Genomic DNA, 24,251 nt, shown 5'->3' on the forward strand with positions numbered 1-24,251 from the left:
TCCTTGAAATACAAGATAGTGCGTTCATTTCTATTTAAAGTTTTGACCTCTCCAATCCCACTTTTATCAATTTTAAATCATGTGAGTCTCTCTCAAAAGGTGTGTATAGCAAAGATGATTGTGTCAAACTAAAAAGCAAAGACTCAAATCATACAAGACGCTCCAAGCAAAACACATATCATGTGGTGAATAAAAATATAGCTCCAAGTAAAGTTACCGTTAGACGAAAGACGAAGAGGGGATGCCTTCCGGGGCATCCCCAAGCTTAGGATTTTTGGTGTCCTTGAATTTTAACTTGGGGTGCCATGGGCATCCCCAAGCTTAGCCTCTTGCCACTCCTTTCTCCATAATCCATCAAATCTTTACCAAAAACTTGAAAACTTCACAACACAAAACTTAAATAGAAAATCTCGTGAGCTCCGTTAGCGAAAGAAAACAAAATACCACTTCAAGGTACTGTAATGAACTCATTATTTATTTATATTGGTGTTAAACCTACTGTATTCCAACTTCTCTATGGTTTATAAACTCTTTTACTAGCCATAGATTCATCAAAATAAGCAAACAACACACGAAAATCAGAATCTGTCAAAAACAGAACAGTCTGTAGTAATATGTAGCTAACACAAACTTCTGGAACCCCAAAAATTCTAAACTAAATTTCTGGACGTGGGGAATTTATCTATTAATGATCTGCAAAAAGAATTAACTAAATATCACTTTCCAAATAAAAATGGCAGCAATTCTCGTGAGCACTAAAGTTTCTGTTTTTTACAGCAAGATCAAAAAGACTTTCCCCAAGTCTTCCCAACGGTTCTACTTGGCACAAACACTAATTAAACACAAAAAACACAACCAAAACAGAGGCTAGATAAATTATTTATTACTAAACAGGAGCAAAAATCATGGAATAAAAATAAAATTTGGTTGCCTCCCAACAAGCGCTATCGTTTAACGCCCCGAGCTAGGCATAAAAAGCAAGGATAGATCTAGGTATTGCCATCTTTGGTAGGCAATCCATAAGTGGCTCTCATAATAGATTCATATGCTAATTTAATTTTTTTTCTAGGGAAGTGTTCCATGCCTTTCCTTAACGGAAATTGGAATCTAATATTCTCTTCCTTCATATCAATAATTGCACCAATCGTTCTAAGGAAAGGTCTACCAAGAATAATAGGACATGAAGGATTGCAATCTATGTCAAGAACAATGAAATCTATGGGCACATAGTTCCTATTTGCAACAATAAGAACATCTTCCCATAGGTTTCTTAATAGTGGAATCCGCAAGGTGCAAGTTTAAAGAACAATCATCAAATTCACGGAATCCTAGCAAATCACATAAAGTTTTCGGAATTGTGGAAACACTAGCACCCAAATCACACAAAGCATAGCATTCATGATCTTTAATTTTTATTTTAATAGTAGGTTCCCACTCATCATAGAGTTTTCTAGGGATAGAAACTTCCAACTCATGTTTTTCTTCATAAGATTGCATCAAAGCATCAACGATATGTTTAGTAAAAGATTTATTTTGACTATAAGCATGCGTAGAATTTAGCACATATTGCAACAAGGTAATACAATCTATCAAAGAGCAATTATCATAATTAAATTCCTTGAAATACAAGATAGTGCGTTCATTTCTATTTAAAGTTTTGACCTCTCCAATCCCACTTTTATCAATTTTTGCATCAAGATATATAAACTTCGAACCATTGGGACGCCTTCTAACTAAAGTTGACTCATCTCCAGTCCCATCATTATCAATATTCATATTTCAAAACAAAGATTTAATAGGGGACACATCAATCACTTTTAGATCTTCATCTTTATTATCATGAAAACTAGAAGAACACGCTTTCACAAAGCAATCTCTTTTTGCACGCATCCTAGCAGTTCTTTCTTTGCACTCATCAATGGAAATTCTCATGGCTTTGAGACACTCATTGATATCATTCTTAGGTGTAATAGATCTAACTTTCAAAGAATCAACATCAAGAGAAATTCTATCCACGTTCCAAGCCAACTCATCAATCTTAAGCAATTTTTCTTCAATCAAAGCATTGAAACTCTTTTGCGAAGTAATAAATTATTTAATACTAGATTCAAAATCAGAGGGAATCTTATTATAATTTCCATAAGAATTGTTGTAGGAATTACCATAATTATTAGAGGAATTACTAGGAAACGGCCTAGAATTAAAATTACCTCTATACGCGTTGTTACCAAAATTGTTCCTACCAACAAAATTCACATCCATAGATTCATTATTATTCTCAATCAAAGTAGAAAGGCATATCATTAGGATCAGTAGGAGCACTCTTATTAGCAAACAATTTCATATGTTCATCCATGTTTCCAATCAAAACATTAATCTCTTCGATTGCATGCCCTTATTTACTAGTAGATCTTTCCGTGTGCCATTGAGAATAATTAACCATAATATTATCTAGGAGTTTGGTAGCTTCTCCTAAAGTGATTTCCATAAAAGTGCCTCCCGCGGCCGAATCTAAAAGATTTATAGAAGCAAAATTCAATCCGGCGTAAATTTTTTGTATAATCATCCATAAATTCAAACCATGTGTAGGGAAATTATGTATCATTAATTTCATCCTCTCCCAAGATTGTGCAACATGCTCATGATCAAGTTGCTTAAAATTCATAATATCACTTCTAAGAGAGATGATCTTAGTGGGAGGAAAATACTTAGAGATAAAAGAATCTTTGCACTTATTCCATGAATCAATACTATTTTCAGGCAAAGACGAAAACCAAGCTTTAGCACGATCTCTACGCAAAAATGGAAATAGCTTAAGTTTAACAATATCATTATCCACATCTTTATTCTTTTGCATATCACACAAATCAACAAAGTTGTTTAGATGGGTAGCGGCATCTTCACTAGGAAGGCCAGAAAACGGATCTTTCATGACAAGATTCTACAAAGCAGTATTAATTTCACAAGATTGAGCATCGGTAAGAGGAGCAATTCGAGTGCTAATAAAATCATTATTGTTGCTATTGGCAAAGTCACACAATTTAGTATTGTCTTGAGCCATCGTGACAAGCAAGCAGTCCAACACAAGAGCAAACAAGAAGCAAGCAAAAAAGTGTTGGGGAACGTTGCAGAAAACAAAAAATTTCCTACGGTTTCACCAAGATCCATCTATGAGTTCATCTAGCAACGAGTGATCGGATTGCATCTACATACCTTTGTAGATCACGCGCGGAAGCGTTCAAAGAACGGGGATGAGGAAGTCGTACTCGACTTGATCCAAATCACTGGAGATCCTAGCGCCGAACGGACGACACCTCCGCGTTCAACACACATACGGTCAGGTGACGTCTCCTCCTTCTTGATCCAGCAAGGGGAAGGAGAGGTTGATGAAGATCCAGCAGCACGACGGCGTGGTGGTGGATGCAGGGGTCACCGCAGCAGGGCTTCGCCGTTCTACTGCGAGAGGGAGATGTGTAGCAGAGGAGAGGGAGGCGCCAAGACTCAAGGGTGCGGCTGCCCCTCCCCCCTTTATATAGGCCCCCTAGGGGGTGCACCGGCCCTAGGAGATGGGATCTCCTAGGGGGGCGGCGGCCAAGGGGTGGAGTGCCCCCCCAAGCCAGGTGGGGCGCCCCCCACCCTAGGGTTCCCAACCCTAGGCGCATGGGGTGGGCCAAGGGGGGCGCACCAGCCCACTATGGTCTGGTTACCCTCCCCACTTAGCCCATGGGGCCCTCCGGGATGGGTGGCCCCACCCGGTGGACCCCCGGGACCCTTCCGGTGGTCCCGGTACAATACCGGTGGCCCCCGAAACTCCCTCGATGGCCGAAACTGCACTTCCTATATATAATTCTTCACCTCCAGACCATTCCGGAACTCCTCGTGACGTCCAGGATCTCATCCGGGACTCCGAACAACTTTCGGGTTACTGCATATTCATATCTCTACAACCCTAGCGTCACCGAACCTTAAGTGTGTAGACCCTACGGGTTCGGGAGACATGTAGACATGACTGAGACGACTCTCTGGTCAATAACCAACAGCGGGATATGGATACCCATGTTGGCTCCCACATGCTCCTCGATGATCTCATCGGATGAACCACGATGTCGAGGATTCAAGCAACCCCGTATACAATTCCCTTTGTCAATCGGTATGTTACTTGCCCGAGATTCGATCGTCGGTATCCCAATACCTCGTTCAATCTCGTTACCGGCAAGTCACTTTACTCGTACCGTAATGCATGATCCCGTGACCAGACACTTGGTCACTTTGAGCTCATTATGATGATGCATTACCGAGTGGGCCCAGAGATACCTCTCCGTCATACGGAGTGACAAATCCCAGTCTTGATCCGTGTCAACCCAACAGACACTTTCGGAGATACCCGTAGTATACCTTATAGTCACCCAGTTATGTTGTGACATTTGGTACACCCAAAGCACTCCTACGGTATCCGGGAGTTACGCGATCTCATGGTCTAAGGAAAAGATACTTGACATTGGAAAAACTCTAGCAAACGAACTATACGATCTTGTCCTATGTTTAGGATTGGGTCTTGTCCATCACATCATTCTCCTAATGATGTGATCTCGTTATCAATGACATCCAATGTCCATAGTCAGGAAACCATGACTATCTGTTGATCAATGAGCTAGTCAACTAGAGGCTTACTAGGGACATGTTGGTGTCTATGTATTCAGACATGTATTATGATTTCCGGATAACACAATTATAGCATGAATAAAAGACAATTATCATGAACAAGGAAATATAATAATAATCCTTTTATTATTGCCTCTCGGGCATATTTCCAACAGTCTCCCACTTGCACTAGAGTCAATAATCTAGTTACATTGTGATGAATCGAACACCCATGGAATTCTGGTGTTGATCATGTTTTGCTCTAGGGAGAGGTTTAGTCAACGAATCTGCTACATTTAGGTCTGTATGTACTTTACAAATATCTATGTCTCCATCTTGTACATTTTCACGAATGGAGTTGAAGCGACGCTTGATCTGCCTGGTCTTCTTGTGAAACCTGGGCTCCTTGGCAAGTGCAATAGCTCATGTGTTGTCACAGAAGAGTTTGATTGGCCCCAACGCATTGGGTATGACTCCTTCATGCGCTACCTCCAAGGCTGCCATGTACTCCGCTTCACATGTAGATCCCGCCACGACGCTCTGCTTGCAACTGCACCAGCTTACTGCCCCACCATTCAAAATATACACGTATCCGGTTTGTGACTTAGAGTCATCCAGATCTGTGTCGAAGCTAGCATCAACGTAACCCTTTACGACGAGCTCTTCGTCACCTCCATAAACGAGAAACATTTCCTTAGTCCTTTTCAGGTACTTCAGGATATTCTTGACCGCTGTCCAGTGTTCCTTGCCGGGATTACTTTGGTACCTACCTACCAAACTTACGGCAAGGTTTACATCAGGTCTGGTACACAGCATGGCATACATAATAGAACCTATGGCTGAGGCATAGTGGATGACACTCATCTCTTCTATATCTTCTGCCGTGGTCGGACATTGAGCTAAGCTAAATTTCACACCTTGCAACACAGGCAAGAACCCCTTCTTAGACTGATCCATATTGAACTTCTTCAATATCTTATCAAGGTATGTGCTTTGCGAAAGACCTATGAGGCGTCTTGATCTATCTGTATAGATCTTGATGCCTAATATATAAGCAGCTTCTCCAAGGTCCTTCATTGAAAAACTCTTATTCAAGTAGGCCTTAATGCTGTCCAAAAGCTCTATATCATTTCCCATCAAAAGTATGTCATCTACATATAATATGAGAAATGCTACAGAGCTCCCACTCACTTTCTTGTAAACGCAAGCTTCTCCATAAGTCTGCATAAACCCAAACACTTTGATCATCTCATCAAAGCGAATGTTCCAACTCCGAGATGCTTGCACCCGCCCATAAATCGAGCGTTGGAGCTTGCACACCTTGTCAGCATTCTTAGGATCGACAAAACCTTCCGGCTGCATCATATACAATTCTTCCTTAAGGAAACCATTAAGGAATGCTGTTTTGACGTCCATTTGCCATATCTCATAATCATAGAATGCGGCAATTGCTAACCTGATTCGGACGGACTTTAGCTTCACTATCGGTGAGAAAGTCTCATCGTAGTCAACCCCTTGAACTTGTCGATAACCCTTAGCGACAAGCCGAGCTTTATAGATGGTCACATTACCATCCGCGTCTGTCTTCTTCTTAAAGATCCATTTATTTTCTATGGCACGCCGCTCAACGGGCAAGTTAGTCAAAGTCCATACTTCGTTTTCATACATGGATCCTATGTCGGATTTCATGGCTTCCAGCCATTTGTCGGAATCCGGGCCCGCCATCGCTTCTTCATAGTTCGAAGGTTCACCGTTGTCTAACAACATGATTTCCAAGACAGGTTGCCGTACCATTCTGGTGCGGAACGTGTCCTTGTGGACCTTCGAATTTCAGTAGGAGCTTGATCAGAAGTATCTTGATCATCACCATTAACTTCCTCTCTAAATGGTGCAGGCACCACAGGAACATTTTCCTGAGTTGCACCACTTTCTGGTTCAAAAGGTAATACTTCATCAAGTTCTACTTTCCTCCCACTTACTTCTTTCGAGAGAAACTCCTTCTCTAGAAAGGATCCATTCTTGGAAACAAAGATCTTGCCTTCGGATCTGAGGTAGAAGGTATACCCAATAGTTTCTTTAGGGTATCCTATGAAGACGCATTTTTCCGACTTGGGTTCGAGCTTTTCAGGTTGAAGTTTCTTGACATAAGCATCGCATCCCCAAACTTTTAGAAACTGCAGCTTAGGTTTCTTCCCAAACCATAATTCATACGGTGTCATCTCAACGGATTTCGATGGAGCCCTATTTAAAGTGAATGCGGCAGTCTCTAAAGCATAGCCCCAAAATGATAGCGGTAAATCGGTAAGAGACATCATAGATCGCACCATATCTAATAGAGTGCGATTACGACGTTCGGACACACCATTACGCTGAGGTGTTCCAGGCGGCGTAAGTTGTGAAACTATTCCACTTTTTCTTAAGTGTGTGCCAAATTCGTGACTCAAGTATTCTCCTCCACGATCTGATCGCAAGAACTTGATTTTCCTGTCACGTTGATTCTCAACCTCACTCTGAAATTCCTTGAACTTTTCAAAGGTCTCAGACTTGTGTTTCATTAAATAGACATACCCATATCTACTCAAGTCATCAGTGAGGGTGAGAACATAACGATAACCACCGCGAGCCTCAACACTCATTGGACCACATACATCAGTATGTATGATTTCCAATAAGTTGGTTGCTCGCTCCATTGTTCCTGAGAACGGAGTCTTGGTCATTTTACCCATGAGGCATGGTTCGCACGTGTCAAATGATTCGTAATCAAGAGACTCTAAAAGTCCATCTTCATGGAGCTTCTTCATGCGTTTGACACCTATGTGACCAAGGCGGCAGTGCCACAAGTATGTGGGACTATCATTATCAACCTTACATCTTTTGGTACTCACACTATGGATATGTGTAGCATTATGCTCGAGATTCATTAAGAATAAACCATTCACCATCGGAGCATGACCATAAAACATATCTCTCATATAAATAGAACAACCATTATTCTCGGATTTAAATGAGTAGCCATCTCATATTAAACGAGATCCTGATACAATGTTCATGCTCAAACTTGGCACTAAATAACAATTATTGAGGTTCAAAACTAATCCCGTAGGTAAATGTAGAGGTAGCATGCCGACGGCGATCACATCGACCTTGAAACCATTCCCGACGCGCATCGTCACCTCGTCCTTCGCCAGTCTTCGCTTATTCCGTAGCTCCTGCTTTGAGTTACAAATGTGAGCAACTGCACCGGTATCAAATACCCAGGAGCTACTACGAGTACTGGTAAGGTATACATCAATTACATGTATATCACATATACCTTTCGTTTTGTCGGCCTTCTTGTCCGCTAAGTATTTGGGGCAGTTCCGCTTCCAGTGACCACTTTCCTTGCAATAAAAGCACTCAGTCTCGGGCTTGGGTCCATTCTTTGGCTTCTTCCCGGCAGCTTGCTTGCCGGGAGCGGCAACTCCCTTGCCGTCCTTCTTGAAGTTCTTCTTACCCTTGCCTTTCTTGAACTTAGTGGTTTTATTCACCATCAACACTTGATGTTCCTTTTTGAGTTCTACCTCTGCTGATTTCAGCATTGCAAATACTTCAGGAATGGTCTTTTCCATCCCCTGCATATTGAAGTTCATCACAAAGTTCTTGTAGCTCGGTGGAAGCGACTGAAGGATTCTGTCAATGACCGCGTCATCCGGGAGATTAACTCCCAGCTGAGTCAAGCGGTTATGTAACCCTGACATAGTGAGTATGTGCTCACTGACAGAACTATTTTCCTCCATCTTACAGCTGAAGAACTTGTCGGAGACTTCATATCTCTCGACCCGGGCATGAGCTTGAAAAACCATTTTCCGCTCTTCGAACATCTCATATGCTCCGTGTCTCTCAAAACGTTTTTGGAGCCCCGGTTCTAAGCTGTAAAGCATGCCGCACTGAACGACGGAGTAACCATCGGTACGCGTCTGCCAAGCGTTCATAACGTCTTGTTCTGCAGGGAGAGCAGGTGCTTCACCTAGCGGTGCATGTAGGACATAATCTTTCTTGGCAGCTATGAGGATGATCCTCAGGTTCCGGACCCAGTCCGTATAGTTGCTGCCATCGTCTTTCAGCTTGGTTTTCTCTAGGAACGCGTTGAAGTTGAGGACAATGTTGGTCATTTGATCTACAATACATGTTGTAAAGATTTTAGACTAAGTTCATGATAATTAAGTTCATCTAAATCAAATTATTCAATGAACTCCCACTCAGATAGACATCCCTCCAGTCATCTAAGTATAACATGATCCGAGTTAACTAGGCCGTGTCCGATCATCACGTGAGACGGACTAGTCAACATCGGTGAACATCTTCAGGTTGATCGTATCTTCTATACGACTCATGCTCGACCTTTCGGTCTTCTATGTTCCGAGGCCATGTCTGTACATACTAGGCTCGTCAAGTCGACCTAAGTGTTTGCATGTGTAAATCTTTCTTACACCTGTTGTATGTGAACGTTGGAATCTATCACACCCGATCATCACGTGGTGCTTCGAAACAACGAACTGTCGCAACGGTGCACAGTTAGGGGGAACACTTTCTTGAAATTATTATGAGGGATCATCTTATTTACTAACGTCGTTCTAAGTAAACAAGATGCAAAAACATGATAAACATCACATGCAATCAAATAATAATAGTGACATGATATGGCCAATATCACATAGCTCCTTTGATCTCCATCTTGGGGCTCCATGACCATCTTGTCACCGGCATGACATCATGATATCCATCATCATGATCTCCATCATCGTGTCTCCATGAAGTTGCTCGCCAACTATTACTTCTACTACTATGGCTAACACGTTTAGCAATAAAGTAAAGTAATTTACATGGCGTTTCTCAATGACACGCATGTCATACAAAAAATAAAGACAACTCCTATGGCTCCTGCCGGTTGTCATACTCATCGACATGCAAGTCGTGATTCCTATTACAATAGCATGAACATCTCATACATCACATATATATCATTCATCATTCATCACAACTTTGGCCATATCACATCACAAAACACTTGCTGCAAAAACAAGTTAGACGTCCTCTAATTGTTGTTGCAAGTTTTACGTGGCTGCAATAGGGTTCTAGCAAGAACGTTTTCTTACCTACGTCAAAGCCACAACGTGATTTGTCAACTTCTATTTACCCTTCATAAGGACCCTTTTCATCGAATCCGCTCCAACTAAAGTGGGAGAGACAGACACCCGCCAGCCACCTTATGCAACTAGTGCATGTTAGTCGGTGGAACCGGTCTCACGTAAGCGTACGTGTAAGGTTGGTCCGGGCCGCTTCATCCCACGATACCGCTGAAGCAAAATAAGACTAGTAGCGGCAAGAAAGTTGACAACATCTACGCCCACAACAAATTGTGTTCTACTCGTGCAAAGAGAACTACACATAGACCTAGCTCATGATGCCACTGTTGGGGAACGTTGCAGAAAACAAAAAATTTCCTACGGTTTCACCAAGGTCCATCTATGACTTCATCTAGCAATGAGTGATCGGATTGCATCTACATACCTTTGTAGATCACGCGCGGAAGCGTTCAAAGAACGGGGATGAGGAAGTCGTACTCGACGTGATCCAAATCACCGGAGATCCTAGCGCCGAACGGACGGCACCTCCGCGTTCAACACACGTACGGTCAGCGTGACGTCTCCTCCTTATTGATCCAGCAAGGGGAAGGAGAGGTTGATGAAGATCCAGCAGCACGACGACGTGGTGGTGGATGCAGGGGTCACCGCAGCAGGGCTTCGCCGTTCTACTACGAGAGGGAGAGGCGCAGCAGAGGAGAGGGAGGCGCCAAGACTCAAGGGTGCGGCTGCCCCTCCCTCCCCCCTTTATATAGGCCCCCTAGGGGGTGCGCCGGCCCTAGGAGATGGGATCTCCTAGGGGGGGCGGCCAAGGGGTGGAGTGCCCCCCAAGCCAGGTGGGGCGCCCCCACCCTAGGGTTCCCAACCCTAGGCGCATGGGGTGGGCCAAGGGGGTGCACCAGCCCACTATGGGCTGGTTCCCCTCCCCACTTAGCCCATGGGGCCCTCAGGGATGGGTGGCCCCACCCGGTGGACCCCCGGGACCCTTCCAGTGGTCCCGGTACAATACCGGTGACCCCCGAAACTCTCCCGATGGCCGAAACTACACTTCCTATATATAATTCTTCACCTCCGGACCATTCTGGAACTCCTCGTGACGTCCAAGATCTCATCCGGGACTCCGAACAACTTTCGGGTTACTGCATATTCATATCTCTACAACCCTAGCGTCACCGAACCTTAAGTGTGTAGACCCTACGGGTTCGGGAGACATGTAGACATGACCGAGACGACTCTCCGGTCAATAACCAACAGCGGGATCTGGATACCCATGTTGGCTCCCACATGCTCCTCGATGATCTCATCGGATGAACCATGATGTCGAGGATTCAAGCAACCCCGTATACAATCCCTTTGTCAATCGGTACATTACTTGCCCGAGATTCGATCGTCGGTATCCCAATACCTCGTTCAATCTCGTTACCGGCAAGTCACTTTACTCGTACTGTAATGCATGATCCCGTGACCAGACACTTGGTCACTTTGAGCTCATTATGATGATGCATTACCGAGTGGGCCCAGAGATACCTCTCCGTCATACAGAGTGACAAATCCCAATCTTGATCCGTGTCAACCCAACAGACACTTTCGGAGATACCCGTAGTATACTTTTATAGTCACCCAGTTACGTAGTGATGTTTGGTACACCCAAAGCACTCCTACGGTATCCGGGAGTTACATGATCTCATGGTCTAATGAAAAGATACTTGACATTGGAAAAACTCTAGCAAACGAACTATACGATCTTGTGCTATTTTTAGGATTGGGTCTTGTCCATCGCATCATTCTCCTAATGATGTGATCTCGTTATCAATGACATCCAATGTCCATAGTCAGGAAACCATGACTATCTGTTGATCAACGATCTAGTCAACTAGAGGCTTACTAGGGACATGTTGGTGTCTATGTATTCACACATGTATTACGATTTCCGGATAACACAATTATAGAATGAATAAAAGACAATTATCATGAACAAGGAAATATAATAATAATCCTTTTATTATTGCCTCTAGTGCATAGTTCCAACAAAAAGAGGCGAACGGAAAAAGGGAGGGTGAATAAAACGGCAAGGGTGAAGTGGGGGAGAGGAAAACGAGAGGCAAACGGAAAATAATGTAATGCAAGGGATAAGAGTTTGTGATGGGTACTTGGTATGTCTTGACTTGTGCGTAGACTCCCCGGCAACGGTGCCAGAAATGGCTCATTGTCGGGAGTCAAATCTTGACTTGACTTGGCGCGAATCTCCCCGGCAACGGCGCCAGAAATCCTTCTTGCTACCTCTTGAGCACTGCGTTGGTTTTCCCTTGAAGTGGAAAGGGTGATGCAGTAAAGTAGCATAAGTATTTCCCTTAGTTTTTGAGAACCAAGGTATCAATCCGGTAGGAGATCACGCTCGAGTCCCACGCACATACACAAACAAATAAGAACCACGCAACCAACGCGATAAGGCCTTGTTCGGTTGTAGCAGAATTAATCCTCTAGTGGATTTAATCCTCTAGAGGATTGGGTGATCCCCGCTTGACACCAAAACCACTTGGGGACCAAATCCCTGCCAGTATGCAATCCACGCCACTCTCATGCATTCAGTTAGTCCCCAAGGGCACTGGACCACAGGGACAACAGTATTGACTAGATGAAGTGGTACATATAGATAACAAAAATTCTCATGCAGTAATGACACAGATGCAGACTGAAGTGACAATAACACTGACAGTTTAAAACACTTATTATCCCAACAATAACAACAATTCTAAGATTTGAACAGGGCACAAATACTAACAAAAATAATAGCAATTTGGAGCATACATAATATATAATATGTTGAATAGACCACAAGAGCTTAATTATCAGTTCCTCCCAAATTCTTCCACGCTACAGTCAGTCGTTTCAGAAATAGTGTTTAGTTTCTCTACAAATATCACATGGACAAAACCCAACGAATAGATATGAAGCCTTCCACTGAAAAGCACACACAAATAGATCCAAGTCGCGGCACCTTCGCTCTTCTTCTGGAGCATTCTTATGTAGAACTCCTGCTTTTTGAAACCATTCAAACCCAAAATTAGTTTGAGAGTGAAATACTTGGCAGTTTTATTTCCAGGAATGGAAACAATGAGAAAAACATACATAAACAGTAGGTAAATCAATCTCTATCCTCTGATCTATGTTAAAAGCATCCCTTTTTATTTTCTAGGGACAAGGCATCATAACAGTTTAGAAATAGACAATTACTACAACCACAAGAAAATCAGCCTAGCCTAGCTACAACACAAGCACTTGTCAACCTGTGTCGATACATCAAGCAATCATTTGAAAAAAGGTTGTATTATTCAAGCAAAGTATTCCTATAACCAGTTAGTCTAATAGTTTGCAAAAGAACTTCATAAATATATTTAAAACAACTATCCATTTCAGAAGAAAATAATGTCTTTACAGCAGCAGCAGCAGCAACAACATGGACTAAATGGCTAGCAAGGAGTTTAGTAACATGCACTAATTGAAAAGAGGAGTACCTGAGTTATTCTATTTCAGCTCTCAGCCACATAAGGGCAGTCTCCGGTCTGGCACTCATGAAAATCTCTCGGTTCTCGGGGATCTTGAAGACTCAGAAAGCCTTGACTTCTTCTTCAAGTGTGATCTCCATTGTTTTCAGCAGATCAATGCAGTTTTTGATAGAGTACTCATCCACGACCCTTGGCTTATTCCTCTCATCGTCCACCTGCTTCGTCCTTATTTCCAAGTACTTCTCCATCATTGCATCCACATCACCATTCGCCCCCCTCCTTCTCTTTGGTTCTTTCTCTTCTCCATTTCTTGAGGGTGCAGTAGCCAAATTTGGTTGAGTTTGCTCGGGCTCCACAACAATGTTTTCTTGCACGTAAACCTCCTCAACATCTTCATCGATCTGCACCCTTTCTCCTCCAAGATTCTCACCATCAGCTGATGTTTCTCCTTGATTCTTGCCAGCTCCTCCAAGATTCTCGAGATCTGATTGGGTTGAGCAATGTGATGACTCGATAGAGGTGAAGTTATATGTCCCTTCTGCAGTTTGGCCTACAAGTTAAAGTGACAATCAAATATAAGATTTCAAACTAGAAGAGTAAACAAACATAAAACAATGACATGAGTATATGAATGAAGTTGATAACTAACCATCATGCAATTCTCCCAAAGCTTCAAAAAGAGGGAAGCCTTTTGTCTTGAACTTTCCAGCTTTAGGGTGTGACTACATAGTTGACAAGAAAATGATATTAGAGCATGCAACAACTAATGAAACTTTTAGGGAATAACAATGACATTCTTACTATGATGATGTTTTTCCAAAGTGGTGGATCCGCTAGAATCCTGCACTGCCGGTCGTCCCATGAAACGCCGCTTTGCTTCCTTATCTCTTTGATCATCTTGTATTCTCTTTTCAACTCTTTTTCCTTTTCTTGGATTTTCTTCTTCTCGTACCTAGCATAAGGATTCTTTTGGTGGAATTTCTTCACTATCGTATTCCATGCTTCTGAGCTCCATCCATTTTGACCCTTATGTTCAGGTGTATCATGCTCACGAAGCAAGTCCACAAGATCTTTCTCAAGGCTTGCATTCCACTGTGCTCTTCTTCTGCATTTCCACATTGTATGTCAATGTACCTTTTTCTATCTTAACTATTTTGGTTTTAAGCAAATAAAGTCCCGACAAGAGAAATAAAGTCACGGCTAGTTTATTACCTTTGGGAGACCCTCTCCTCCTCTTTGTCACACTGCTTGTAGGAGGTGATGCTCTATCCCTTTCGACAGCTTTTTTGAGGAGGCTCAACCTTGGTGACCCTCGAGCAGTCATCATAGTGACTTCTGAACAATATTCATGACATGAACAATAGAAAAAAACATAAACTTCTACACTATACTTATTACTACTACACTACAAATGACAAGTTATGCATGTCGATAATCAGCCCACATTTGATGAGCAATGGCATCTCTAAGGTTGTCGCCTTCATGGTTGATTTGATGATTTTGAGGAATATCACCGTCAGGAAGATCAACAAAATTCATGACAGGTATATTGTTTGGTTGGTTATCTAACCAACGCTCATCTCCTTTTTCAGATCGGATGATGTTATGTAAGATTGCCGCCGTTACTGGTAGCTTGACTTGGTTCTCTATTCGATGATGCGTGCCCACTTTTAGGATTGGGAACCGCTTCTTCAAGATTCCTAATCCCCGTTCGACGTGATTTCGTAACACGGCATGCCGGAGATTGAATAGCTCCCTGTGATTTTGGGGTCGACGGCGACCGCGTGCAAACTACTTCAGATGGTACCGAACACCACGATACGGTGCCAAGAAGTAAGGTGTGTTGGCATAACCACCATCAACCAAATAAAACTTGCCCGGAGGTACATGAAACCCACTATTAAGTGCTGACCGGAGAACTTTAGCATCGGTAGCAGATCCCTCCCAGCCACAAGAAATGAAGGTGAAGTTCAGGTCGAAGTCGCACACGACCATAACATTATGGCTTAGGGTCCCTTTCCTATTTCTGAATGGTGCGGCTTTTTCTCCTGAAATTGTTATGGGAACATGTGTCCCATCAATTGCCCCAATGCAGTTCTGCAACGAAATACTATAACTTAGCACCTATAACATGAAGAGTAAGTTATCGATGTGGATCAAAGTTGGCGAAGCAAAAACCTGAAAATAAGGAAAGAATCTCGTGTCCGACTGAATCTTCGGATGCACTTGACTGGGATTTGGAGGCTTCAAAAAATGCTTGGAGAGAATAGGGATGATGTCAAAGAAATTCTTCATTTGCCAATGGAAAGTATCCCCGCTGTGACCAAACCGAACTTGAAGGTCTTCAAATGAAGAATTATGGGATAACATCCACAGAAATGATGCTAGTTTCTCTTCGACTTTAATTCTGGTATCTTTCACCAACTTCTCCCTTCGAAGATAATTAGCCAAAGATTTGAAGATACGCGGCTCCATCCTAAATGCTACACGACAGTTTTTGACGTGCCCTTCGAGTAACTCCTTAACAAACATCTCGCCTGTTAGCAATGATGTATGACGCGGAATCCTCCGCTCCCTAAGAGCAACTCCATCGGTCTCTATCAAATGTAGTGCAGGGAAAACAAATAACATCATTTCGTCATCCTCCTCCTCCCTCTTCCTAACACGATCCCTCATTTCAGGATCCATTCCAAGTCTAAAGAAGAAAAATGTGGCTAGTTATTACTACTACACCAAAACAGTAAGAGTGCAAGTTGTACAAACAAACAGTTTACCAAAAAACAACTGCAGTAAGAGCTAAAATTCTTCAACAACTACAATGTCTAGTAATGTAAGATATTAACATAGCTCTCAGCTTACCAAAAAAACACTTTGTAACACAGATCTATCGACCAAGCAATAATAACCAACAATACATGAATAAGGAGAAGATTAAAACAAGAGGATTAATCTACCTTGTCCTTCACGATGCTGCCCAATTCAGGGTCTTGTTGTAGCTGTGAGGCGGCGAAGCTAGCTTATATCTGGCATCATCAAAATATCTGGCATTGGAACATCATCTAACAAAAAGGACAACACTAGAAAAAGGACAACTGCAATGTGTACCAACGAAGAACAGATGATGATCACACACAATGAAGAGAACAATTATATAATCTACCAATGATCATACCCGAAGTATCTTTTGTTCGGACATAAAAAATCTTTGGAAGTATGTGCTCTGCTGCTAACAGAGATTAGGTTCACATACTACATTTTGGGACGAACATCATACTGTACTATCAGCAGCCAGCAACAAAAACAACATGCATTGTTGTTCCTCCAGATTAGATAGTCCTTCTTTATACTAAGAGATAGACTAACAATTATATTACTACTACAATAATTATGTCGAGAAAAATAAAACAAATCCAAATTACTAACACCAAATCGTACTGCTGACTCCATTTACTAACACAAAATTGTACTGCTGACTCCAGTACAAATTACTAACAACGGGAAGACAGATCTTGACGACCACATTCGGGAAGACAAATCATGAAATAACAATTGATGCTAGTTCCTAGGAAACCCAAGAAAAGTCTCGACCTTGATGACCACATTCAGGAAGACAGATCAATATTTGTCTAGGTTTTCATGGAGGGGGCAAATCAGTGCTGCTAGAGAGAAAGGTGGCGGGAGGGAGGGGGGAGGAGGGAGAGAGAGAACTAACCAAAGATCTCCTCACCTACAGCAACCACTTCTCCGGAGCTAGGGTTCCGGCCGCAGGCCCGCGACAAGGGGGCGGCGGGGGAGATGGGACAATCAGAGGCTAGGGTTCCGGCGGGCTTCGTGGCAGGTCGTCAAAGCAGGAGGGCACCCTCCTCCTCCGGGTAGGTTGCGCCGCCGCCGTCCACTCGTCCTCGCCGCCTCCTTGCCGCCGCTTCTGTCGCTCGGGAGAGATGAGACGAGCACCTCGCTCGGGGATTCCTTCCACGGGGTGCTAGTGGATGATTTTTCCGCGTGGGTTTGGAGAGGTTTGGGCCGGGGAAATACAACGCGGGGCTTAACCGAACGAGAAAAACTGGATGGGCCGGGTTTATTCCCCGGCGGGGGTAATCCCTGCGGACCCGCGTGGATTGGACCCAAAACCTTGCCGGGCTGGGCGTAACCGAACAAGGCCTTAAAGGGGTTGTCAATCCCTTCACGGTCAAGCACGAGAGTGAGATCTGATAGATATGATAAGATAATATTTTTGGTATTTTTATGATAAAGGGAAATAAAGATGTAAAGTAAAATAAAGGGCAATAGAAATAGCTAAGTCTTGGAAGATTAATATGATGGAAGATAGACCCGGGGGGCATAGGTTTCACTAGTGGCTTCTCTCAAGAGCATAAGCATTACGGTGGGTAAATGAATTACTGTCGAGCAATTGATAGAATTGAGCATAGTTATGAGAATATCTAGGTATGACCATGTATATAGGCATCACGTCCGTGACAAGTAGACCTAAACGATTCTGCATCTACTACTATTACTCCACATATCGACCGCTATCCAGCATGCATCTGGAGTATTAAGTTCATAAGAACAGAGCAATGCTTTAAGTAAGATGACATGTTGTAGAGGGATAAACTCATGCAATATGATATAAAACCCGTCTTTTTATTCTCGATGGCAACGATACAGTACGTGTCGTTTCCCCTATTGTCACTGGGATCGAGCACCGCAAGATTGAACCCAAAGCTAAGCACTTCTCCCATGCAAGAAAGATCAATCTAGTAGGCCAAACCAAACTGATAATTCGAAGAGACTTGCAAAGATAACCAATCATACATAAAAGAATTCAGAGGAGATTCAAATATTGTTCATAAATAAACTTGATCATAAACCCACAATTCATCGGATCTCGACAAACACACCGCAAAAGAAGATTACATCGAATAGATCTCCAAGAAGATCGAGGAGAACTTTGTATTGAGATCCAAAGAGAGAGAAGAAGCCATCTAGCTAATAACTATGGACCCGAAGTTCTGAGGTGAACTACTCACACATCATTGGAGAGGCTATGTTGTTGATGTAGAAGCCCTCCGTGATCAATGCCCCCTCCGGCAAAGTGCCGAAAAAAGCTCCAAGAAGGGATCTCACGGGTACAGAAGGTTGTGGCGGTGGAAATAGGGTTTTGGCTCCGTATCTGATGTTTCCAGGGTATATGGGTATATATAGGAGGAAGAAGTACGTCGGTGGAGCAACGAGGGGCCCACGAGGGTGGAGGGCGCGCCTGGGGGAGGTGGGCGCCCCCTGCCTCGTGCCTTCCTCGTTGATTGCTTTACATAGACTCCAAGTCCTCTGGACCACGTTTGTTCTGAAAACCACGTTCCTGAAGGTTTCATTCAGTTTGGACTCCGTTTAATATCCTTTTCCTTCGAAACACTGAAATAGGCAAAAAACAACAATTTGGGCTAGGCCTCTGGTTAATAGGTTAGTCCCAAAAATAATATAAAAGTGTATAATAAAGCCCATTAAACATCCAAAACATAATATAATATAGCATGGAACAATCAAAAATTATAGATACGTTGGAGACGTATCAACCCACTCTTCATTCGTGAAGAGAGCCATCATAACATGCCTACACTTCCAACATACATTTTCCGAGAGAGAACCACCTCACCTGTGTTTAGGTCAAGATATTCCAATCCAACCACATAAATCTTGATCTCTAGCCTTCCCCAAGTTGCTTTCCACTCAAATCATCTTTCCACAAAATCCTATCCTACGAGAGAGAGTTGAGTGTTGGGGAGACTATCATTTGAAGCACAAGAGCAAGGAGTTCATCATCAACACACCATTTGTTACCTCTTGGAGAGTGGTGTCTCCTAGATTGGTTAGGTGTCACTTGGGAGCCTCCGTCAAGATTGTGGAGTTGAACCAAGGAGTTTGTACGGGCAAGGAGATCGCCTACTTCGTGAAGATATACCCTAGTGAGGCAAGTCCTTCGTGGGCGATGGCCATGGTGGGATAGACAAGGTTGCTTCTTCGTGGACCCTTCATGGGTGGAGCCCTACATGGACTCGTGCAACCGTTACCCTTCATGGGTTGAAGTCTCCATCAACGTGGATGTACGATAGCACCACCTATCGGAACCACGCCAGAAATCTCCGTGTCTCCAATTGTGTTTGCACACTCCAATCCCATCCCTTTACATTCCTGCAACTTGCATGACTTACTTTCCTCTACTCATATACTCTTGTCATGCTTGCTTGATAAGTATTGTGAATGTTCAAACTTGTGCCAAAACTCCACTTCAACTTAAAGAAAATAAAAACTGCAACTTTTCTTGCCAAGAGTCTATTCACCCCCCTCTAGACACCTCTTCTCGATGCTACAATTGGTATCAGAGCATTGGTCTCCATTTCTTTGGTTTAAACACCTTTGAAGGAAGATGGATGAGTCTATGTTGGGGAGTCTTAGACGTAGAGTGCCTATTCTTGATGGAGAGTATTTTCATGAGTGGAAAAATGAGATGCTTGAGATCTTCAATGAATATCATTTGACCAAGTACATTACTACTCCTTGTGCTCGCATTGTTGATCCTTTGCATCCTACCCTTGATGAGTCTATTGACATGATCCGTAATCTTATAATGGTCAATTTAATCACTAGAGGTTTTGCCCAGAAACTTGCTTGCTAGCTTGCCTACTTTTGATTGTGCCTGCACCTTATGGAGATTTCTTGAGGAACGATTCCCAAATTATTCCTTGAAAATTCTAGATGAGATTCTTCATAAGTCTATTGCCTTGAGTAAGATGAGTTCTAGTGATTCCAAGGTTGGTGATTGCTTATTTGAGCTTACTAATCTTACGAGTGCAAAAGGAGATGTTGGAATCATTAGCAATATCATTTCCGAAGTCATTAGAATCCATAGAGATGAACATTGTTACGGTCATACTTCTAATGAATTACCCTCTCTAGGAGTTGATCCATCACATGAGATGTTGAACATGGATACTATGATGAGGATGATGATAGTGACTATGATCTTGATGATGCGGTGAGACAGTTTGGTCTTATGGCTAATCTTCGCGGCTACATGGCTGGAGGAAAGGAATGGGTCCTTGATAGTGGATGTACTGATCATATGACCGGAGACAAAGATATGTTTCATGAGCTTGCTGAAAACAACGGCCCTCGAAAGTATGTCACTTTCGGTGATAACTCAAAGGGTAAGGTGGCCATCTCACAGGATAGCTCCATACAAAGTGTTATGCTCGTTGAATCTCTTGGCTACAATTTACTTTTCGTATCTAGACTTGCTGACTTTGGTTTCAATGTCCTATTTACTGAAGTAGATTGCCAAGTATTTCGTAGAGATAACCATAAAATGGTCTTTACCGGTATACATAGAGGTGATATTTACATTGTTGATTTCACTAAAAAGGCTCAACCTAGAACTTGCTTAATTGCTAACTCTTCTAAAGGCTGGTTATGACATAGAAGGCTAGGTCATGTGGGCATGCAAAATCTTGATAAGCTTATTAAAGGTGATCATATCCGTGGAGTAAAAGATGTTATATTTGACAAGGATAGACTTTGTAGTGCTTGTCAATCAGGAAAACAAGTTGGAGGAAGTCACCCTGCGAAGAACATTATGACCATGAGAAGACCGCTCGAGCTACTTCATATGGATCGTTTTGGTCCCAATGCCTATAAAAGTCTCGGTGATAACTCATTTGGTCTGGTTATAGTTGATGATTTTTCAAGATTTACGTGGGTGTTCTTTCTTGATGATAAATCGCAGGTCCAAAAGATCTTCAAGAACTTTGCTAGGAAGGCCCAAAATCAATTTGAAGTGAAGCTCAAGAATGGTCGCAGCGACAACGGAACGGAGTTCAAGAACGCAAATGTGGATACCTTTCTTGACGAAGAAGGGATCTCACATGAGTTCTCGGCTACGTACATGCCTCAACAAAATGGAGTTGTTGAGAGGAAGAACCGAACTCTTATTGAGATGGCTAGAACGATGCTTGATGAGTACAAGACTCCAAAACACTTTTGGGCAGAAGCGGTTGAGACAGCTTGTCATGCAACAAATTTCTTGTATCTTCACAAGCTACTCGGCAAGACGGCATGTGAGCTCCTCACCGGTAACAAACCCCAAGTTGGATACTTTTGAGTATTCGGCTCAAAGTGCTACATTCTTGATAAGCATCATCGTTCTAAATTTGCTCCTAAATCTCATGAAGATTTCCTACTTGGTTATGGCTCAAACTCTCATACTTACTGGGTCTACAACAATTTCACCCGAAAGGTTGAAGAGACAGTAGATGTGAAGTTTGATGAATCTAACGGCTCGCAAGTAGAGCAATTGCCAATTGATGTAGGAGACAAAGACCCTTCGGAAGCAATTTAAGACTAATCTATTGGCAAGATTCATCCAACGGAGGTGAAGAAGAGTACCTCGTCCGTCCAAGTGGAAGCTTCCACCTCACGACAAGGTGAACCAAGAGTTGACTTGGAAGCATCCATGAGTGGGACACACCAAGACGAAGAAAACGAGGACGTACACCAAGATGAACCTCATTAACCTCCTTCTCCACCATGACAAGAGAACGGCAACGTCAACAATGAAGAAGGCCAAGAAGAAGAAGAACAAGATGAAGAAGATGTTCCACCCCGACCCAAGCAAAAGCTTCCACGAGTTCGAGCAAGAGTCGCCAAAGACCATCCCGTCGAGCAAATCTACAATGATATCCAAACCGGGAGAATCACTCGCTCTAAAACTCATTTGGCTAACTTTTATGAACATTATTCATTCATCTCTAGCATTGAACCTATGAAGGTTGAAGAAGCATTGGAAAATCCGGATTGGATAAATGCCATGCATGAAGAGCTACACAACTTTGAGATAAATCAAGTGTGGACATTGGTCGAGAAGCCCGATAACAACCACAACATCATCGGTACCAAATGAGTGTTTTGCAACAAGCAAGACGAAGATGGTCAAGTCGTCCGCAAAAAAGCTCATCTAGTCGCCCAAGGCTACACTCAAGTCGAAGGTATGGACTACGATGAGACATATGCCCCCGTTGCTAGACTTGAGTCCATCCGCATCTTACTTGCCTATGCTAATCACCATGATATCACTTTATACCAAATGGACATTAAAAGTGCTTTTCTAAACAGTGAAATTGAGGAGGAAGTTTATGTTAAACAACCTCCCGGCTTTGTCAATCCTAAGAAACCTGATCATGTTCACGAACTTCACAAAGCCCTTTATGGTCTTAAACAAGCTCCTAGAGCATGGTATAAATGCTTGACCAAGTTCCTTATTGAAAAGGGCTTTGAAATTGGAAAAATAGATTCTACTCTTTTTACTAAAAGGGTCAATGGTGAGTTACTTGTATGCCAAATTTATGTTGATGATATCATATTTGGCTCAACTAACCCTCATTTTAGTGAGAAGTTTGGAAAGCTAATGTCAGAGAAGTTTGAGATGTCTATGATGAGTGAACTCAAGTTCTTTCCTGGTTTGCAAATCAAGCAAACTAAGGAAGGCACCTTTGTCTCTCAAACAAAGTACACCAAGTACTTATTCAAGAAGTTCAACATGCAAGAAAGCAAAGGTATGAAAACTCCCATGCCTACTAGTGGACATCTTGACTTGACTAAGGACGGTGAACCGGTTGGTCAAAAAGTTTACCGCTCTATGATTGGTTCATTGTTATATCTATGTGCCTCTCGTCCCGATAATGTGCTATGTGTGTGCATGTGTGCACAATATCAAGCGGACCCCAAAGAATGTCATCTTAAGGATGTGAAAAGGATAGTGAGATACTTAATACATACACCAAATTTTGGCATTTGGTATCCTAAGAGGTCGTCTTTTGATCTTGTTGGCTATTCCGACTCGGAGTATGCCGGAGACAAAGTTGATAGAAAGTCCACTTCGGGTACTTGTCAATTTCTTGGTATATCCCTTGTGTCTTGGTCTTCCAAGAAACAAAACTCGGTATCCTTATCCACCGCCGAAGCGGAATACATTGCCGCCGGTTCATGTTGTGCTCAATTACTTTGGATGACCCAAACTCTTAAAGATTATGGGATCAATGTGAAACATGTTCCATTGCTTTGTGACAATGAGAGTGCTATTAAGATTTCTCACAATCCCGTGCAACATTCTCGAACTAAGAATATTGAAGTTCGTCACCATTTCATTCGAGATCATGTTGCTAAAAGGGACATTGATCTTAAACATGATTGTACCGATAAGCAATTGGCGGATATATTCACTAAAATTCTTGATGAGAAAGTCTTTTGTTGTTTGAGAGGTGAATTGAACATCATTGATGCTTCAAACTTGGAGTAGGAACTCCATTTGGATACATGCAAGGCATGAATCTATGACAAATCCTTGATATTTCTCTTATGATGATATTCATATGTCTTGGATATATTTGCACCCTTGCATGTTATCTAACCCTTGTAGGTACTTGGATGAATCTAAATCTATGAGACAGCAACCCACTCACATCTTGAGCGATCTCTACATCACCAATTCTCTACAATATGGTGGTTGATGACAAGGAAGCACGAAACCCTTCAACATATCCTTTGACAATTTATATGTATCAAACTTCATGATTGTCATTTTGGATACACAAGTGCTCCTTCTTGCAAAACTAACCCATGTAGGTAGATGAACTCAACTCCAAGTGGTGCTCCCAACCATTCTTGTGCTACATCAACCTTGAGCACCCAACAGAAGTTCAACTACATGATCAAGATCAACACCACCACTCAAGGTGTGTCATTCCATCTTAGAGAAGCTTTACCTCAAGACATAGGTCAAAGCAACTCAACAAGATGGGAATACATCAAATGCTTAAACGAAAAATGGCAACCCCATTTTGAGCTTAAACGATGAGTATGACTTACGATCAAGTGTTCTTACTTGACTCCTCAGTCAATATACTCTAACATAGGTGACTTTGTCACAACC

At 42.6% G+C, this 24,251-nt stretch overlaps 2 protein-coding genes across 2 annotated transcripts; both read right to left on the reverse strand.

Annotated features, from left to right (window-relative positions):
* Window positions 1-13,371: 13,371 nt before the first annotated feature.
* LOC119357846 lies at window positions 13,372-14,389 on the reverse strand. Its single transcript, XM_037624655.1, has 3 exons — window positions 14,072-14,389; window positions 13,920-13,992; window positions 13,372-13,820 (listed from the first exon to the last, which is right to left on the reverse strand). The coding sequence occupies exons 1-3, from the start codon at window positions 14,387-14,389 to the stop codon at window positions 13,372-13,374; spliced, it is 840 nt and encodes a 279-aa protein (XP_037480552.1).
* Window positions 14,390-15,052: 663 nt separating this feature from the next.
* On the reverse strand, window positions 15,053-15,751 carry LOC119359364 (protein ANTAGONIST OF LIKE HETEROCHROMATIN PROTEIN 1-like). Its single transcript, XM_037625586.1, has 2 exons — window positions 15,449-15,751; window positions 15,053-15,367 (listed from the first exon to the last, which is right to left on the reverse strand). The coding sequence occupies exons 1-2, from the start codon at window positions 15,743-15,745 to the stop codon at window positions 15,062-15,064; spliced, it is 603 nt and encodes a 200-aa protein (XP_037481483.1). The 5' UTR covers window positions 15,746-15,751; the 3' UTR covers window positions 15,053-15,061.
* Between the last annotated feature and the right edge of the window lie 8,500 nt (window positions 15,752-24,251).

The sequence above is a fragment of the Triticum dicoccoides genome, chromosome 2A, assembly GCF_002162155.2.
Source record: "Triticum dicoccoides isolate Atlit2015 ecotype Zavitan chromosome 2A, WEW_v2.0, whole genome shotgun sequence".
Lineage (NCBI taxonomy): Eukaryota > Viridiplantae > Streptophyta > Magnoliopsida > Poales > Poaceae > Triticum > Triticum dicoccoides.

Excerpts from the sequence above, each read along its gene's own strand:
- LOC119359364 (XM_037625586.1), bottom strand. The coding sequence starts at position 15,745 with ATGGAGCCGCGTATCTTCAAATCTTTGGCTAATTATCTTCGAAGGGAG. Across the intron at positions 15,368-15,448 it reads GATTCTTTCCTTATTTTCAG|AACTGCATTGGGGCAATTGA; the intron begins GTTTTTGCTTCG and ends ATTTCGTTGCAG.
- LOC119357846 (XM_037624655.1), bottom strand. The coding sequence starts at position 14,389 with ATGTGGAAATGCAGAAGAAGAGCACAGTGGAATGCAAGCCTTGAGAAA. Across the intron at positions 13,993-14,071 it reads TTTGGAAAAACATCATCATA|TCACACCCTAAAGCTGGAAA; the intron begins GTAAGAATGTCA and ends TCAACTATGTAG. Across the intron at positions 13,821-13,919 it reads TTTGGGAGAATTGCATGATG|GCCAAACTGCAGAAGGGACA; the intron begins GTTAGTTATCAA and ends TTTAACTTGTAG.